The sequence below is a fragment of the Ursus maritimus genome, unplaced genomic scaffold (genome assembly GCF_017311325.1).
Source record: "Ursus maritimus isolate PB19 unplaced genomic scaffold, ASM1731132v1 scaffold_7, whole genome shotgun sequence".
NCBI classification, from domain to species: Eukaryota; Metazoa; Chordata; class Mammalia; order Carnivora; family Ursidae; genus Ursus; species Ursus maritimus.
In genome coordinates, this window is record NW_024426885.1 from 3,018,442 (window position 1) to 3,030,941 (window position 12,500).

General features: G+C 56.5%; 1 protein-coding gene across 11 annotated transcripts in view; it reads left to right on the plus strand.

Annotated features, from left to right (window-relative positions):
• Positions 1 to 12,500, plus strand: part of EBF3 (EBF transcription factor 3) — a 121,128-nt gene that overhangs the window by 89,918 nt on the left and 18,710 nt on the right. For all 11 annotated transcript variants that reach the window (XM_040624516.1, XM_040624505.1, XM_040624506.1 and 8 more), the window contains exons 9-10: positions 1 to 91; positions 608 to 734. The exon at positions 1 to 91 is cut by the window's left edge and continues 40 nt beyond it. In XM_040624516.1, coding sequence (XP_040480450.1) covers positions 1 to 91; positions 608 to 734 — 218 coding nt within the window. The remainder of the gene's footprint in view (positions 92 to 607; positions 735 to 12,500) is intronic.

Here is a 12,500-nt window from a genome sequence, read left to right on the forward strand (position 1 = left end):
GACCACGGGGGGAGCCACCGTGATCATAATTGGAGACAACTTCTTCGACGGCCTGCAAGTCGTGTTCGGAACCATGCTGGTGTGGAGCGAGGTAAGTCTGCGCGCTCGGGCCGCGTCTGGCGGGGCTGTCCCGCGAGTGGCTTGGCCTGCTGTCCGTGGTGCACCGACCCCGGGCACCCTGTCACGCCCGCCCCCGTCCCTTGACGGTTCGCCTGTGGCTGGGGCTTCTCTGGTGGGTGGGCACAGAACCTCCCTCCCACCCCCCGCCCCGACCCTGGGGTTTCAAACCTGCCGTAGGAGGTCCCCTCTGTGCCGGGCAACAATTAGTGTGCTAGAATTACTAGAAGCAGGTTTAAGGAGACATATGGTGGCAATTTTCATATGAATGATGCCCTGTGGCCTTTCCTGCAAAGTAAAACCCGGGATCGTTTGCAGATATTTTTCTTAAGGAACACTGGAGAACCCCGGGCTCTGGGTGACAGCTAGGAGGGAGCATTCCGGGATGATGGGCCAATTTGTGCTCATTTTGGTAATTGTGTCCCACCGACGAGTGCCCGCCCTCCCCGGCCAGCGCCTCTGAAAGCCTGTTCACGTGTGGTTTTCGCAGCTCATCACCCCCCACGCCATCCGGGTGCAGACCCCGCCGCGGCACATTCCTGGAGTCGTTGAAGTCACCCTGTCCTACAAATCCAAGCAGTTCTGTAAAGGTGCTCCTGGGCGGTTTGTCTACACCGGTGAGTTCACGTTTCCGACTTCAGTGCCCAAGTAGGGGACGGTTCCTCCCAGTGACAGCCTGCACAGGCGGGTTCCCCATAAGGACAGGCCAGGCCCCCTTGGCCCGAGGGTTGGGTCAGTGGGGTGCACGGTTTCTGCAGCCTCGTCCAAGTCAGCGATGCTGTGGACAGGTGTAGCCCCCACAGGCCGTGAGCTCTTGGGCCCCTCCCCGTACCCATGGCCCCCTGGCTTCGGGCCTGTGGAGCGAGGTGGTGGGCTTGTCGGTAGCAAGTCAACTCCGGCCTCCGCTGGGCAGCTGCCCGTGTGCTTGGTCCGTGGGGCACGGCCCTGGGTGCCCGTGCTATCGCCGCGTGGCTGCTCGTGGTGCTGCTGTCATTTGCACACACTGGGACTCAGAGATGAAGCACAGGTCATGTGCCCAAGGCCACACATGCCGTAATAGATGGGCCGCTGACGGAAACCAGGTGTCCGCTCCAGGCCCTCTGCTCTTTCTAAAAGAGGACCCGTTTTCTGCGAGGGTCTCAAACTTGGGTCACCAGAAAGGGTCACCTCTGAAATGGCACGTTCTCTCAGAGTGGTCCTACACCGTGCTCTGCCCACAAGGCACTGCGTTAACACCATTTGTCTGAGGTGGAATTGAGAAACACCATCGATAAACTCAGAGTGTCTTTGCGTTTTGATTTTCGGTCCTAGCCAACTGCAAAAGCTCTAGGACGTGAGAAGGTTTGTACTGATGGATGGCACCTGCTGCAACCCCACGCGGGTGACAGGGAGAGGCCCCTGTTCTCTCCTGCTGTGGCCTCGATGTGCTTGTGCGGTGAGGGGGCGGGGGCAGGGGTTCCATGCCTGGCGCCTGGGCTGGGACTGCGGCCTTGACCACACGCAGTGCCGGCTACAGGACGTCCTGGAGAGGGTCTGGGCTCCCCCTGGGATGCAGGCCTCTCCGTCCACCAGGCGGGTGGATGTGGGGGGTGCAGAGGTCCCTTCCACTTAGTAGTTTGAGGAGGGAGGAGGGGTTACTCACCCACTGCCCCTTGTAGGAAGCTTTGGGTGGGAAATGGAAAACAAACTCTTCACTACCACTTCCTGCAGGCCCAGCATCAGCTCAGGGGTGTGCTGACCTGGGTCCTCTCAGAGAGCCATGGCTGTTGTCCCCAGAGGCACCTGGGCCCTCAATAGCCTGCCTGCCAGTGATACCTGGGGTCCTCAGCGGGGGCAGTTTCCTCCTCTGTCGTCCTCCCCAAAACGCCACACCCTGCCAGATTGTCAAGGTGGGAGAGAGGTGCCCACACTATGGGCCGCTTTCTCCTGTGGGACCGGCACATGCTCCCAGGAGCCGAGAACCACCCAGGAACCAAGGGAGAGTGGGCGTAGCAAAAAAGCTATGGGTGAACACCCTTGGGCCCACTGCCAGGGTCCAGATGCTCTTGGCTTCCTGGGAAGACCCAGAGACTGAGAAGGGCAGTTCCTCCAGTTTGCGAGGGCCCCGTGTGTCTCATGCAAAACAGGGTTATGAAATGTGGGGCATCTAATAAGCACTCTGTACGTCTCCAACAAGCAAGCACTGTGCGGCCAGTGCAGTATCGGGTTGGGTCCCTGGAAGGTGCAGCCAGAGTCCCGTCCTGTGCCCTCTGGGTGTCCCGTACCCACTGTGGGCCCATCCTCGTGTGCGAGCTGTAGTCGTGCCCCTGCGCGCTTTCCACACCCCACTCTGTGCTCCCTGGTGTGGGTACGGCACCTCCGAGGGCCTCTGGCTTGTGGGTTTGCTCCGTGGAGGCTCCGCTCTGCCCACTGTTGGCCCAAGGACCTGGGCCCTGTGACTCCTGATGTTGCTGAGCTCTGCTTACTCCTCGGCCTCCCCCCATGGGTTTTGTGGGGGTCAGGGAGAACTTAAGGGCGCTGTCTGTCCCAGGTGGGCATGCAGAGAGCAGTACCTTCTGTGGACAGTTAGGGTAAGAGCCACAAGGATCCCCAGTCCCTCCAAGGAGGAGACATTTATTATCCGCTCACGAGCCACGTGGTGTGTGGGCGCCCATGGCTGCCACAGGACCGGAGCGTTCTAGTTGGTGTAGGGCACTGCCGTGAGCGTGTCCGAGAGTGGCCAGACGGACTTGCCCCATCCGCAGGGGAGCGGGCGCGCAGTGGGCTTTTCCTGCTTAGTCTGCCCACCCTGATTAGAGCCCTTGGCCGGTGCCTTCAGGGGGTCCTTTCCCAGATCTGACCTCTGCAGCTGCGGGCTTTTTTTGGGGTCGGGGGTGGTCAGCGGCCGTTGTAAGACCACGATGGCAGGAAGGTCTGGTCGTGCACCTTCCCCGCCCTGCCCGCTGATGGCAGGAGGGGCCAGGCTGAGCTTGGGAAACAGGTGCCGGAGAGACTGACCGTGAGCGAGGGCGGGGCGTCTGTCACTGGCCGGCGGTAGTCACGGCCAGGGTCGGGCGGCTCTCTGTGCAGGACGCCTCTCTTGGCCGGGGGCCTCCTCTCCTCCAAGGGTAGGGGTGCTCACCTCCTCCCTGCTCAGGGTGAGGGCGATAGCTTGGTGAGCGCCAGCCGCCTCCCGCCGGCCCGAAGCCGTCTTCCGTTTCTGCTGTGGACATCTCGTGCACCCCAAGCTGACCGGGCTTTTGGGGATCCTGGTGCGGGGTCCCTGCTGCCCAAGGCTTCTGGGGATCCTGGTGCGGGGTCCCTGCTGCCCAAGGCTTTGGGGATTTTTTCCGTCAAGCGTTCTCCCACGAATTGCGTTTCAATGAAGCCATTCAGTGAGCTCAGCCTTTCCTAGCGGGAGGCTAATATCGCCTCTCCCCACACCCCAATCATTAACAGGAATATACATTTCAAACGCTGTGTAAGGGATACGGGGGCCCGTACACTCTCAGGGAGCAGAGGAAAGGTGGGGTCATAACCTGTCTGACCTGGAAGCTTCTGTCTGATTTGCATTGCCCTGAAATTGATGGGGACAATGAAGCAATCACGGGGAATTGCACTGCCCCCACTGAAAACTGAGCCAGCCCTTCTGGACGTCAGCACCCGGGCATGCAGCCCCTTCAGGGAGGGCGCCGTCCCTTGGGCATCTGGCTCCCATCAGTCCCGGAGGCTGCCGGGACACCCTCTCATGGAACCTTCCCGGCCGAGGCAGCCGGCCCGGAGATAATGGACCTGTGCGCAGAGCAGGGGCCCCGCCCGCCAGAGGCAAAGGGCCTAAATGATCTGTTTACAGTGATCTGAGAAACACCAGATTTTTCAGAACCAGACCCGATTAGTCAACCCAGAGCCGGTGCGGGTGCTCTCTGCTGCCCCCGCCCTGGGAAGGGGAGGCCGGCCAAGCCGATCCATCCAGACCCTTCTGCCTGCTGCTTTCAACTACTCTAAAGGCACAATTACCTTGGGAGGCAGCAGCCGCTCAGTTGATTAGCACGGTGAATTAAAAGAATGAGTCACAAATGACATGTCCGGCTCTTCCATACTAGTCCTTTGTATTCCCAGTGTGCCTCACCCCTGTTGTAAGAAGGTCAAAAATTAGAGAGAGAGAACAATTTTCAAGCGGCTAGCACTTAGGAGCAGAATTAACAATCACTCTGTATGTAATTGCCAGTTAATAGTAAATTGCCTTTTAGACTGTAAAATGTAATATAAACGGGTGGGCACCTAAAATTAAATTAATGAGATATTTGCTGCATTTAAAAGTGAATAGTGCAAATTAATAACTGAGCGCAATGCTTGTTTTAATATTTGTCGAATAGTGATCGTTTGCTTGTTTAATAATAATTGAAACAGTCCTGGCAAATCGTCCTACCTGAGAAACTCGTGGTAAAGGGCGAACTGAGCAGTTTCACATTTATAACTTCACCAGGAGAAACACATCAAATTGTTAAGAGCAATACAAGAAATTATTTTTTAATTAGAATATAGGCATCACCGTGTTACTTGATTAAGACAAATTGGAATCTGTATGCTTCTAATTGGAATCACGTTAGAATGAAAACTAGTTAACAGACACGTTTCCAGGTGTGAGGTGTGCCCGCACACGTGTATCACTGTGTTCTCAGAGCGTCCACGTGGCAGAAGCGTTTCCTGTTCCACAAAGAGCCGAGGCTGGTCGGCCACCAGTGGCTCACCTTCAGGCATCATTCCACAGGATTTGGGGGTGCAGCCTGTGGCGGGGGGCTCACGGCTGACCTCCTGCACCTGAATGCTTGGCTGGCCCACCCTCATGGTAGAGATCTCTTCTGCTCATTGAAAGAAATGATCACAAATTACCAGGAATCAACCTGTCGTCTGCCAATGGCCAAACCCAGTCCCTCACCAAGATACTGGCAGTTGATGGTCAACACGTCCAGAGCGCGTGCGGCCGCGGCTTGCCTGCTGTGCGTGGGCCCAGCTCAGGTCTGCAAGGCATTTCCTAGACGGGGACATAAAAATGATGATTTTCTGCACAAAGACGTGCATTCAGCTTCCGGCTTGTGAAATCATTACTCAGCCAGTAATTGCTAACTGTTTGTGTTCTTTCCGATACTGTGTGTGTTAAGTCAGATTGTGCCTTAAATGGGGAACATGTCAAGGCGGGGGTGGCCCTGTCCTCAGGTGCTGTCCTGGCATTGGCGGTGGGGGGGGGGGGAGGAGCGTCTCCTAGCCCAGGGCCTCCCGTAGCCTCTGGCAGGCTTCCCCCGCTCTCCCCCGCCTCACGTCACCCCCTTGAAAGGCACTCATGTTTCTGAAGTGTTTTAAAGATCTTTTGTGTGCATTCAGATGTGATTCTGTCAACAGCACAGTGACACGCTGTAGAGTCAATAGTGCCCTCCGACCACGGCCGGCACCAACGAGCTGTCCCCAGGCCTGCGCTCTTCAAACAGACCCCTGTAGCCACAGCACAAAGGACTCCTAATGGCCCCCACGACTCACACTGGTTTTACTGTGCCTGACTAGACGCTCCTGCTTCTCTTCAGCGTGAGCCGCTGCTCGCTTCAGTTACAAATTGTTAACCACGTATGTGGGCCTGGTGGAGAAATGAATGTTGTAATTGCGGGCCCTGGAGTTTGGGGAGGCTTCCGGCCGTCGAGGGGCCTGCCCTGGCCGGTGAGGCCCGGTGGGTCTTGGCTGGTCCCTGTCTGTTCCTTTCTGTTGGCCCTACGGGTGGGTGTCACGGTTCCTCTCCCCGGGTTGGAGGGTGTCTGTTGGGAGGCCACCGTCCCTGGTGGGTAGACCTCTGGCTTTCTGTGAGGAGGGCTAGGTGGGGCCGTGTGTTTGGCTCAGGGCGTGTCCGGACCCATCCAGAGTTGGGGTGCTGGGCCAGCTGTCCGCGCCGCACACAGCTCCTCCGCCGTGATCTCACCCAGTCCTCCTCGGCATTGGTCATTTGTTCGCCGCCTGGCAGGACAGGGCAGATCTTCGCCCATCGCCCGGGACGGTCGTTTGCAGGGCTCCTCAGGGCCGCGGGGGGAGGGAGGGCCCCCACCCCGTGTCTCTGCTCTTTGTGGTACAGCGTGACACCAGGGAGCCAGCTGCTCGTCTGCCGGCACGCTAAGTGGGCGAGGGGTGTGCGCGCACCCTCCTGGGGAGCGGGGCTGTGAGGGCTCCCGGGGTCACTGCTGTCCCCTGCTCTCCTGTCTCGAAGGAGGCCTGGAGAATGAGACACACCGCTTGTGCTATTGCACAAGTAGACTATTTGTCCTAATCAGTGACACCCATTTACTAGAATTGCTTAAAATGAACTATACCTCATACAGAAATCGCACATTTAGAGACTTCCATTCATCATCTGAAAATTGAGGGCCAGTAAACTTTTCTGCTCCTCCAGTGGGATCATAGGCATGCATCAAAATGTTAAAAATGATTGGTGAGAGGGAGCTGTCACCCATTTATCAAGGAAAAGAACATTATTTGCTAATTTCCCAACCAGGCTGGTGACAGGGTGCTCCGTCTTTGGACCCACGGTGACCAGCATGGCCTTTTTGTTATTAGTACAAGTCAAGCGCTTTTGGGCAGTTGCTAACAAGACACATTTGTCTGTCATCAGAGGGGCTGTGGTTGTTTTCCAAGTGGCTGTGACCAAAGTCGGCTCCGGGCGCCCCGATTGGCTGCACTTCCCGGGGCCGCGCTAACCCAGGAGGAGAAACCGACTGATAAATCACGAAGTTTCCATGTCAAGGTGAAGGTATTGACTCTCCAGCACCAAACCTGACAAAATGTAGCAGAGAGGAGACAGCCATTTATCTTCCCCAAAGGACAAAAGGGTCATCCGGGTTTCACTCAGTGATTTTCGAGATGTGGGCGGGCAGAGGAGATGGGCCTGGCCCCCTCCGCCCGCTCAGCCCCCCGCACCGGTGGGGTCCCCGGTCCTGCTCCCCCACCTGCCCAGCGGGCCCAGGGAGGGGAGTCACGGGCCGAATGAGACCATGAGCCGCGGTTTTATTCGAGGCTCTGGTTGGCAAGGATGCTGGCCGCACCTCTGAAAACGACTCAGGAAGGGCACGGGGGCAGGGACTGGGGGGAGCCCACGGAGAAGTGCCGCAAAGTGACTGCAGTCCACCCAAGTGCAGAGTCAAGCAGAGATCATAAACGTAGAAATAAAATCACACAAATGACGCCGGTGAAACCCCCAATTTCAACGATGAAGACGAAGGTCGGCGTCAGAACCATTCCAGCGGAGAGCCTGCCACGCAGGGGTGCGCCTCTTGTCATGCTCCGGAGAAGGACTAGATCACGCGGTGGCCCAGGAAGAAGGGAAACAGGAACCACACGCTACTGTTTTGTTTTTCTTTCTGGTGACCACGGTCTCGGAGGCCTCAGGCCTCCTCCTGCCAGACCCATTTGGTGGACGTCAGGCAAGACATGAAGGGCCCAGGTTGGAAGCTGGCAGGGAGCGCATTTCTCTCCGGTGTGCTGGGCGTGGGGACGGCGAGGCCGCCGCAGCTCAGGGCTCGTATCTGCTTCGTTTGGGGGGAAGGTGTGCAGACCTGTCCGTATGCGTGTTCCATGTTGAGACATGGATCCCAGAAGCTCCGTGTTAGAAAAAGTACTTTTAAAAAATTATCAATCACATCAGTTGGTCCTTTCTTATTCATGGTAGAAAATGCAAGATGAGTAATTCCTTTCATAGAATGGTTTTTCAATAAGAACGACAAAATGGAAAGCTGTTAGTCAGTGATGCGGACTGTTTGCTATGCCCCCCCCCGGCCCAAAATAGAAGTTTTGAAATGCTCTTAATGAGCATATGGAATAACTTGGTTCCACGAGGGACCTGAGTGCATGTGTTATGGCACATATGCTCGAGAAGACTCATTACAGACTGTGTTAAATTTTAAATACAGAAACTCCCATTGAGACACGGGCCAGTGCAGATCACGGGAAACGTTGGTGTAAGTCATCTTTGGAGGAAGTTCCTTTAAAGTGTGGCCTGGCAGTGGGTCTGTGTGACTCTCCTCCTGGGCAATTGCCCCCTTCCCTGCCCTCATGAGGTGAGCTTTATGTCTCCCACACACGGAGGTCCTACTGCCTGACCACGCGGACCCCAGGGCCTGGGTCTTCTCCCACTCTGAGCATCAAGGACCATTGAGGACCCAGATCAGGGCACCGAGGAGGTCGGATATGGGGGATTCTGCTGGATTCCTTCTCCATCTTGTCACCCCTTATTCTCCCAGGAGGCCGCCCTCGGCTGGACACACCTTGGCCTTGCCCATTGCAGCCCCGTGGACAGTGGACAGTGGGAGGAGGGGCCGGTGGCCTGCAGTGCCACAGTCATCCCCATTCTTGTGAATCTGGGTGCCCGGCGCTGGTGGTCAACCAGAGGCTTTACCACGAAAATCACTCCATCGCTGGTCTTGGAGACCAGCTCATGCTTTTTCTAATGAACACGCCCCCAGTCCAGAAACGTCCCACATGAGCTTTCGGGCTCCTTGGTGCTGGGCTGGTGGATAAACCTCGAGGCCAAGGAAGCCACTCCAGCATTTCTGTGGGAGCAGGACCTTCACGACGGGCATGGCACAGGTGGACGCTTCACCATGTACTTGGCATTGGACTACTGGGTATTCCCCAGCTAAAGGCTGTAAATTTGCCTCCTGTGCTTGTCATCAGTTAAAATGGAGGTTAATTCAGAGGTTGACTTGTTTAAATACCACGAAAGCAAGGGGCACGTGCGTGAGGTGTGGGGGCTGCATCACGCGGCTCCCTGCTGGTGGGGGGAACTCGTGCTGACAGTCTGTCGTCACAGTCTCCATGACAGCGCCCCAGGTCACGTGGGCTTTGTCAGGGTGCCGTGGTGGTGAACACCTGTCGTGCCTGGAGCCCTGCACCCACCTGTCCCCAGGCACCCCTGGTCCTCACCGCCCAAGAATTCTACAGCCACTCCCATCACTGCTGTCCTCTGCCCTTGAAAATGCCCGACAGGAATGACGTTAAAGGTGAACATGGCGTCGAAGGACATGATGTTGAAGCTTCCTGTCTATGTGATTTGGGATTTAGCTGTGGTGTCTGGAACGTTCAGGGTTTTCCCGATGCCCGCCCGCAGCAGGCACTGCTGGTGGTGGAGAGGCCCAGGGAAAGCCTCCGGGCTCACAGGTGCTCGGGCGGGTGGCACCGGGCAGTGGGCTCCTCAGCAGCGGAAGGAGCCCCGTCTTCTTCCTGGCAGCCTGACGCCTGGTTCTGGGCTGCTCTGGGCAAATGACGCACAAGCCACATTTATGATCCCGCCGCCGCCGAGGCTTCCGGGAGCGGAACAGGATGTAGGACAGAAATGGATACTCACAAAAGGTGCTGTCCTGTAAGAAAAGGGACAGCGGAGGCACTCGGGTCTTCCTGGAGCGAGACCTCCAACAGAGGTGGTGTTGTGGGGGGCTGGGGAGGCTGGCCCTGGACGTGGGCAGAGGGAAGAGCACGGACCAAGTGTGAGCTCAGACGGAGCAAGTCCGGGATGGCGGCCGGGTGGCCAGGGTGGCAGGGAGGTCCCGTGAGGCCACAGAGGCCTTCTGGTCTCAGTACACTGGGGGACTTGGAGGCCTCTTGTGTGGACACAAAACTATTCTGCATGAGCACATAACCCAGAATCCTGTGTTCAAGGACTCTGGTTGCAGGATTCCGGGATTTACATTAATCTCGGTGAGGTCTTCAAAGGCTCTGCCTTAAAACATTCCCGTCCCTGACCAGGAGTTCGAGATGCCTGCATGGAGATCGGAAAGGCAGTCACGTTGGGAAGCCACGTTATGCTGAGTGGGACGTTTGCCTTCGGCCCCATCTCTTCCCCACAGCTGGGGTCCGCCGTGTTCACTCAGCCGTGGGCCTCCCTCTGTTACCCGAGTGCCCAAAGCACCTGTACCGCGAGAAGGCACTCAGACCATGAAAGGTATTTGCCTTGGTAGAGGAGAGCTGGCGTGTATATTCTAATCCAGATTAGACACCTTACCTTCATTTAAAATCTAGTTTCTATTCAGATATAGTTCGTGTAGCATAAAATCCCCCCAAACTGTACCATGAGCGGGTTTTAGCATATTCACAAGGGTGGGCAGCCGCTGTTCGTTCAACGCTTTGATCACACCAGAAGGAACCATGCAAGCATCAGCACTCGCTCCCCGCTCCCCCTGCCCTCCCCCTGCACCCCCGGACCCCAGGAACACAGGAACCACTTCCACGGCCCATCCCTGTGCGTTGCTGCTCCTGACGTTTCACGGAGATGGAACCCTGCGGCTCGCGGTGTTGGGAGACTGGCTCTTGCCCTCGGCGTCTTGTTTGGAGGCCGCGTGCAGGACAGCGTGCGTCCGAGCGGTGTTCCTTTGCGTTCCCTTAAAACCTGTTCGGGGAGACCTCATCTCGCTCAGCTGTTCATCAGCTTGCGATGCTCGGGGGTCACGGCGATGCGGCTGCCACACATTTGTGAATAAGTTATTGTGTGCACAGAGGGGAACGTTACATTCGCTTTGGCTTCTCACAGTCAAAAATGTTGTGATCCCTTCTGCGTTGCTCTGGTATCTTCACGAAGTCCCACGTTGTTACACTTCTGAGCATCTCTGTGCACCTTGCACGGAGTGGGGCAGGCGCGGTGACGGGGGGTGACGGCCCCACCTTCAGGGAGGAGGACGGACCCCGAGCACGTGAATGGACGGGCTGGGCATGGGTGCCCCTGGGGCGCTGGCTGGTTCTGGAAGCACAGGAGTGGGGGTCTTTCTGGAGCAGGTACACCTCCAGCCCCAGGAGGGGCTGTTGCCTCCACAGCTCCTTCAGCTTGTCTGTGCGCAGATTTTACTCTGGTTTGAAGTGTGCAGATCCATCGCTGGGATGGCTCTCCGCAGGACGCTGTGTTGCTGTTTAGGTTTTAAGACCCTTTCTTGAAAAAAACCCTCTCTGAGAGAGTTAGCAACGCTAGGACACTTGACTTTTCTTTCGTAAGGAAAGGATGGCAGATCGTGCAAGACCTTTCGTACTGAGGGCGATTTTTATTGGCTAGCCTTCCCCTTGCTCTTGCTCACAGGTTCTGCTTACGTACAGGGAGCTCACGTGTGTTCGAGCAGCCTCGGTGACGGGAGGGGAGGCTTATGGGATGGCCTGTGCCCCTTCCCCACCCCGGAGCCGCCACCATGGGGAGTCTGTCTCCGGGCTCCCCATCCCTTGGGACAGAAAGCTGTTGACAGGCCACGTGACTCCGTTTTCCTTAGCTGCCGGGCTGGGCTGGGCAGGTGTAGTTTCCACATGACTATAAAAGCTGCAATCCCATGTATTCTTTGAGGTATGTAAACAGAATTGTTTGAATGCAATCCAGTAGTCGTCAGCAAGGGTATTATTTTGGTAACAAGGAAGATGAGCTGTCCCCTTTTCTGCATTTGGTGTCACATCACAATGCCGCCATCCGCTGCCAGCCGGTGGTGAATGGAAGCGGGTCCCTGTGCACAGGCCGGGCTGGGCTGTCTGTGTGAATACCAGAACAATATTCCCCGTACGAATGAGGAGGCACCTGACTTCCAATTAGAAGTCAAGTGTGGCACTTTTCCCATCCTAGAAGTCTTGGTTACAGAAAGTACCCTTTGGCTGGCGGGTTGGAGGGGCTGCTGGAGTAGCGGCGGTGTGAGCCGGAGGCTGACTCCGGGCGGGTCGGAGCTGCCCCGTGGCCGGGACGCTGGGAAAGCCATGTCACTTTGGGGAGGGCAACCTGGGGTCAGCCGCTCGGTGTCCACGAAGGGTAACCCGAAGTCTTCCTGTTTGCTCCCACCCCTGGGGCTGGGCCGGGGCCCAGGTGGGCTCCTGGGGCCAGCGCCCCCGGTGAGTGATGCACAGCGCCGTGGCCTTTGTGTTTCCCAGGCACGCCACAATGCCCGGCTCACCCTGCCGAGTTCTGTGATTGAAATTCATTGCCAAATTTATTGAGAAATTAATGAGAAAAGCTGCAAAGTATTGACTTTGAGAGGAAAACACAACTCATCTTGAATGAGGAGGAAAATGCAGCAATAATTTAGCCAGTATTGATTTGGCCCTGTCCATGTATTGATCTTCATTTTACAATATTAATTTGCACCTGCAATCGGCTGCAAAGGGAACCGATTTCATTTCGTGGCCGCGTTAATGTGCAAAGCATTAGGTGCTCTTAAGAAGTGGGGGTATTACACGTCGCGTCGGGAAGGCAGATTTTTTTTTTCTAGTTTTGCTTGTTACTGAAATAGACTAAAAATTAATTTTTTTGTCGGACAAAATATGAAAGCGAAAACCCATCTAAACCGTGGCCCTCCTCTCTGCTGCATGGGCCGCTTTTCATCCGCACGCGGAGCCGTCAGCCGCCTGAAACTCCAGGC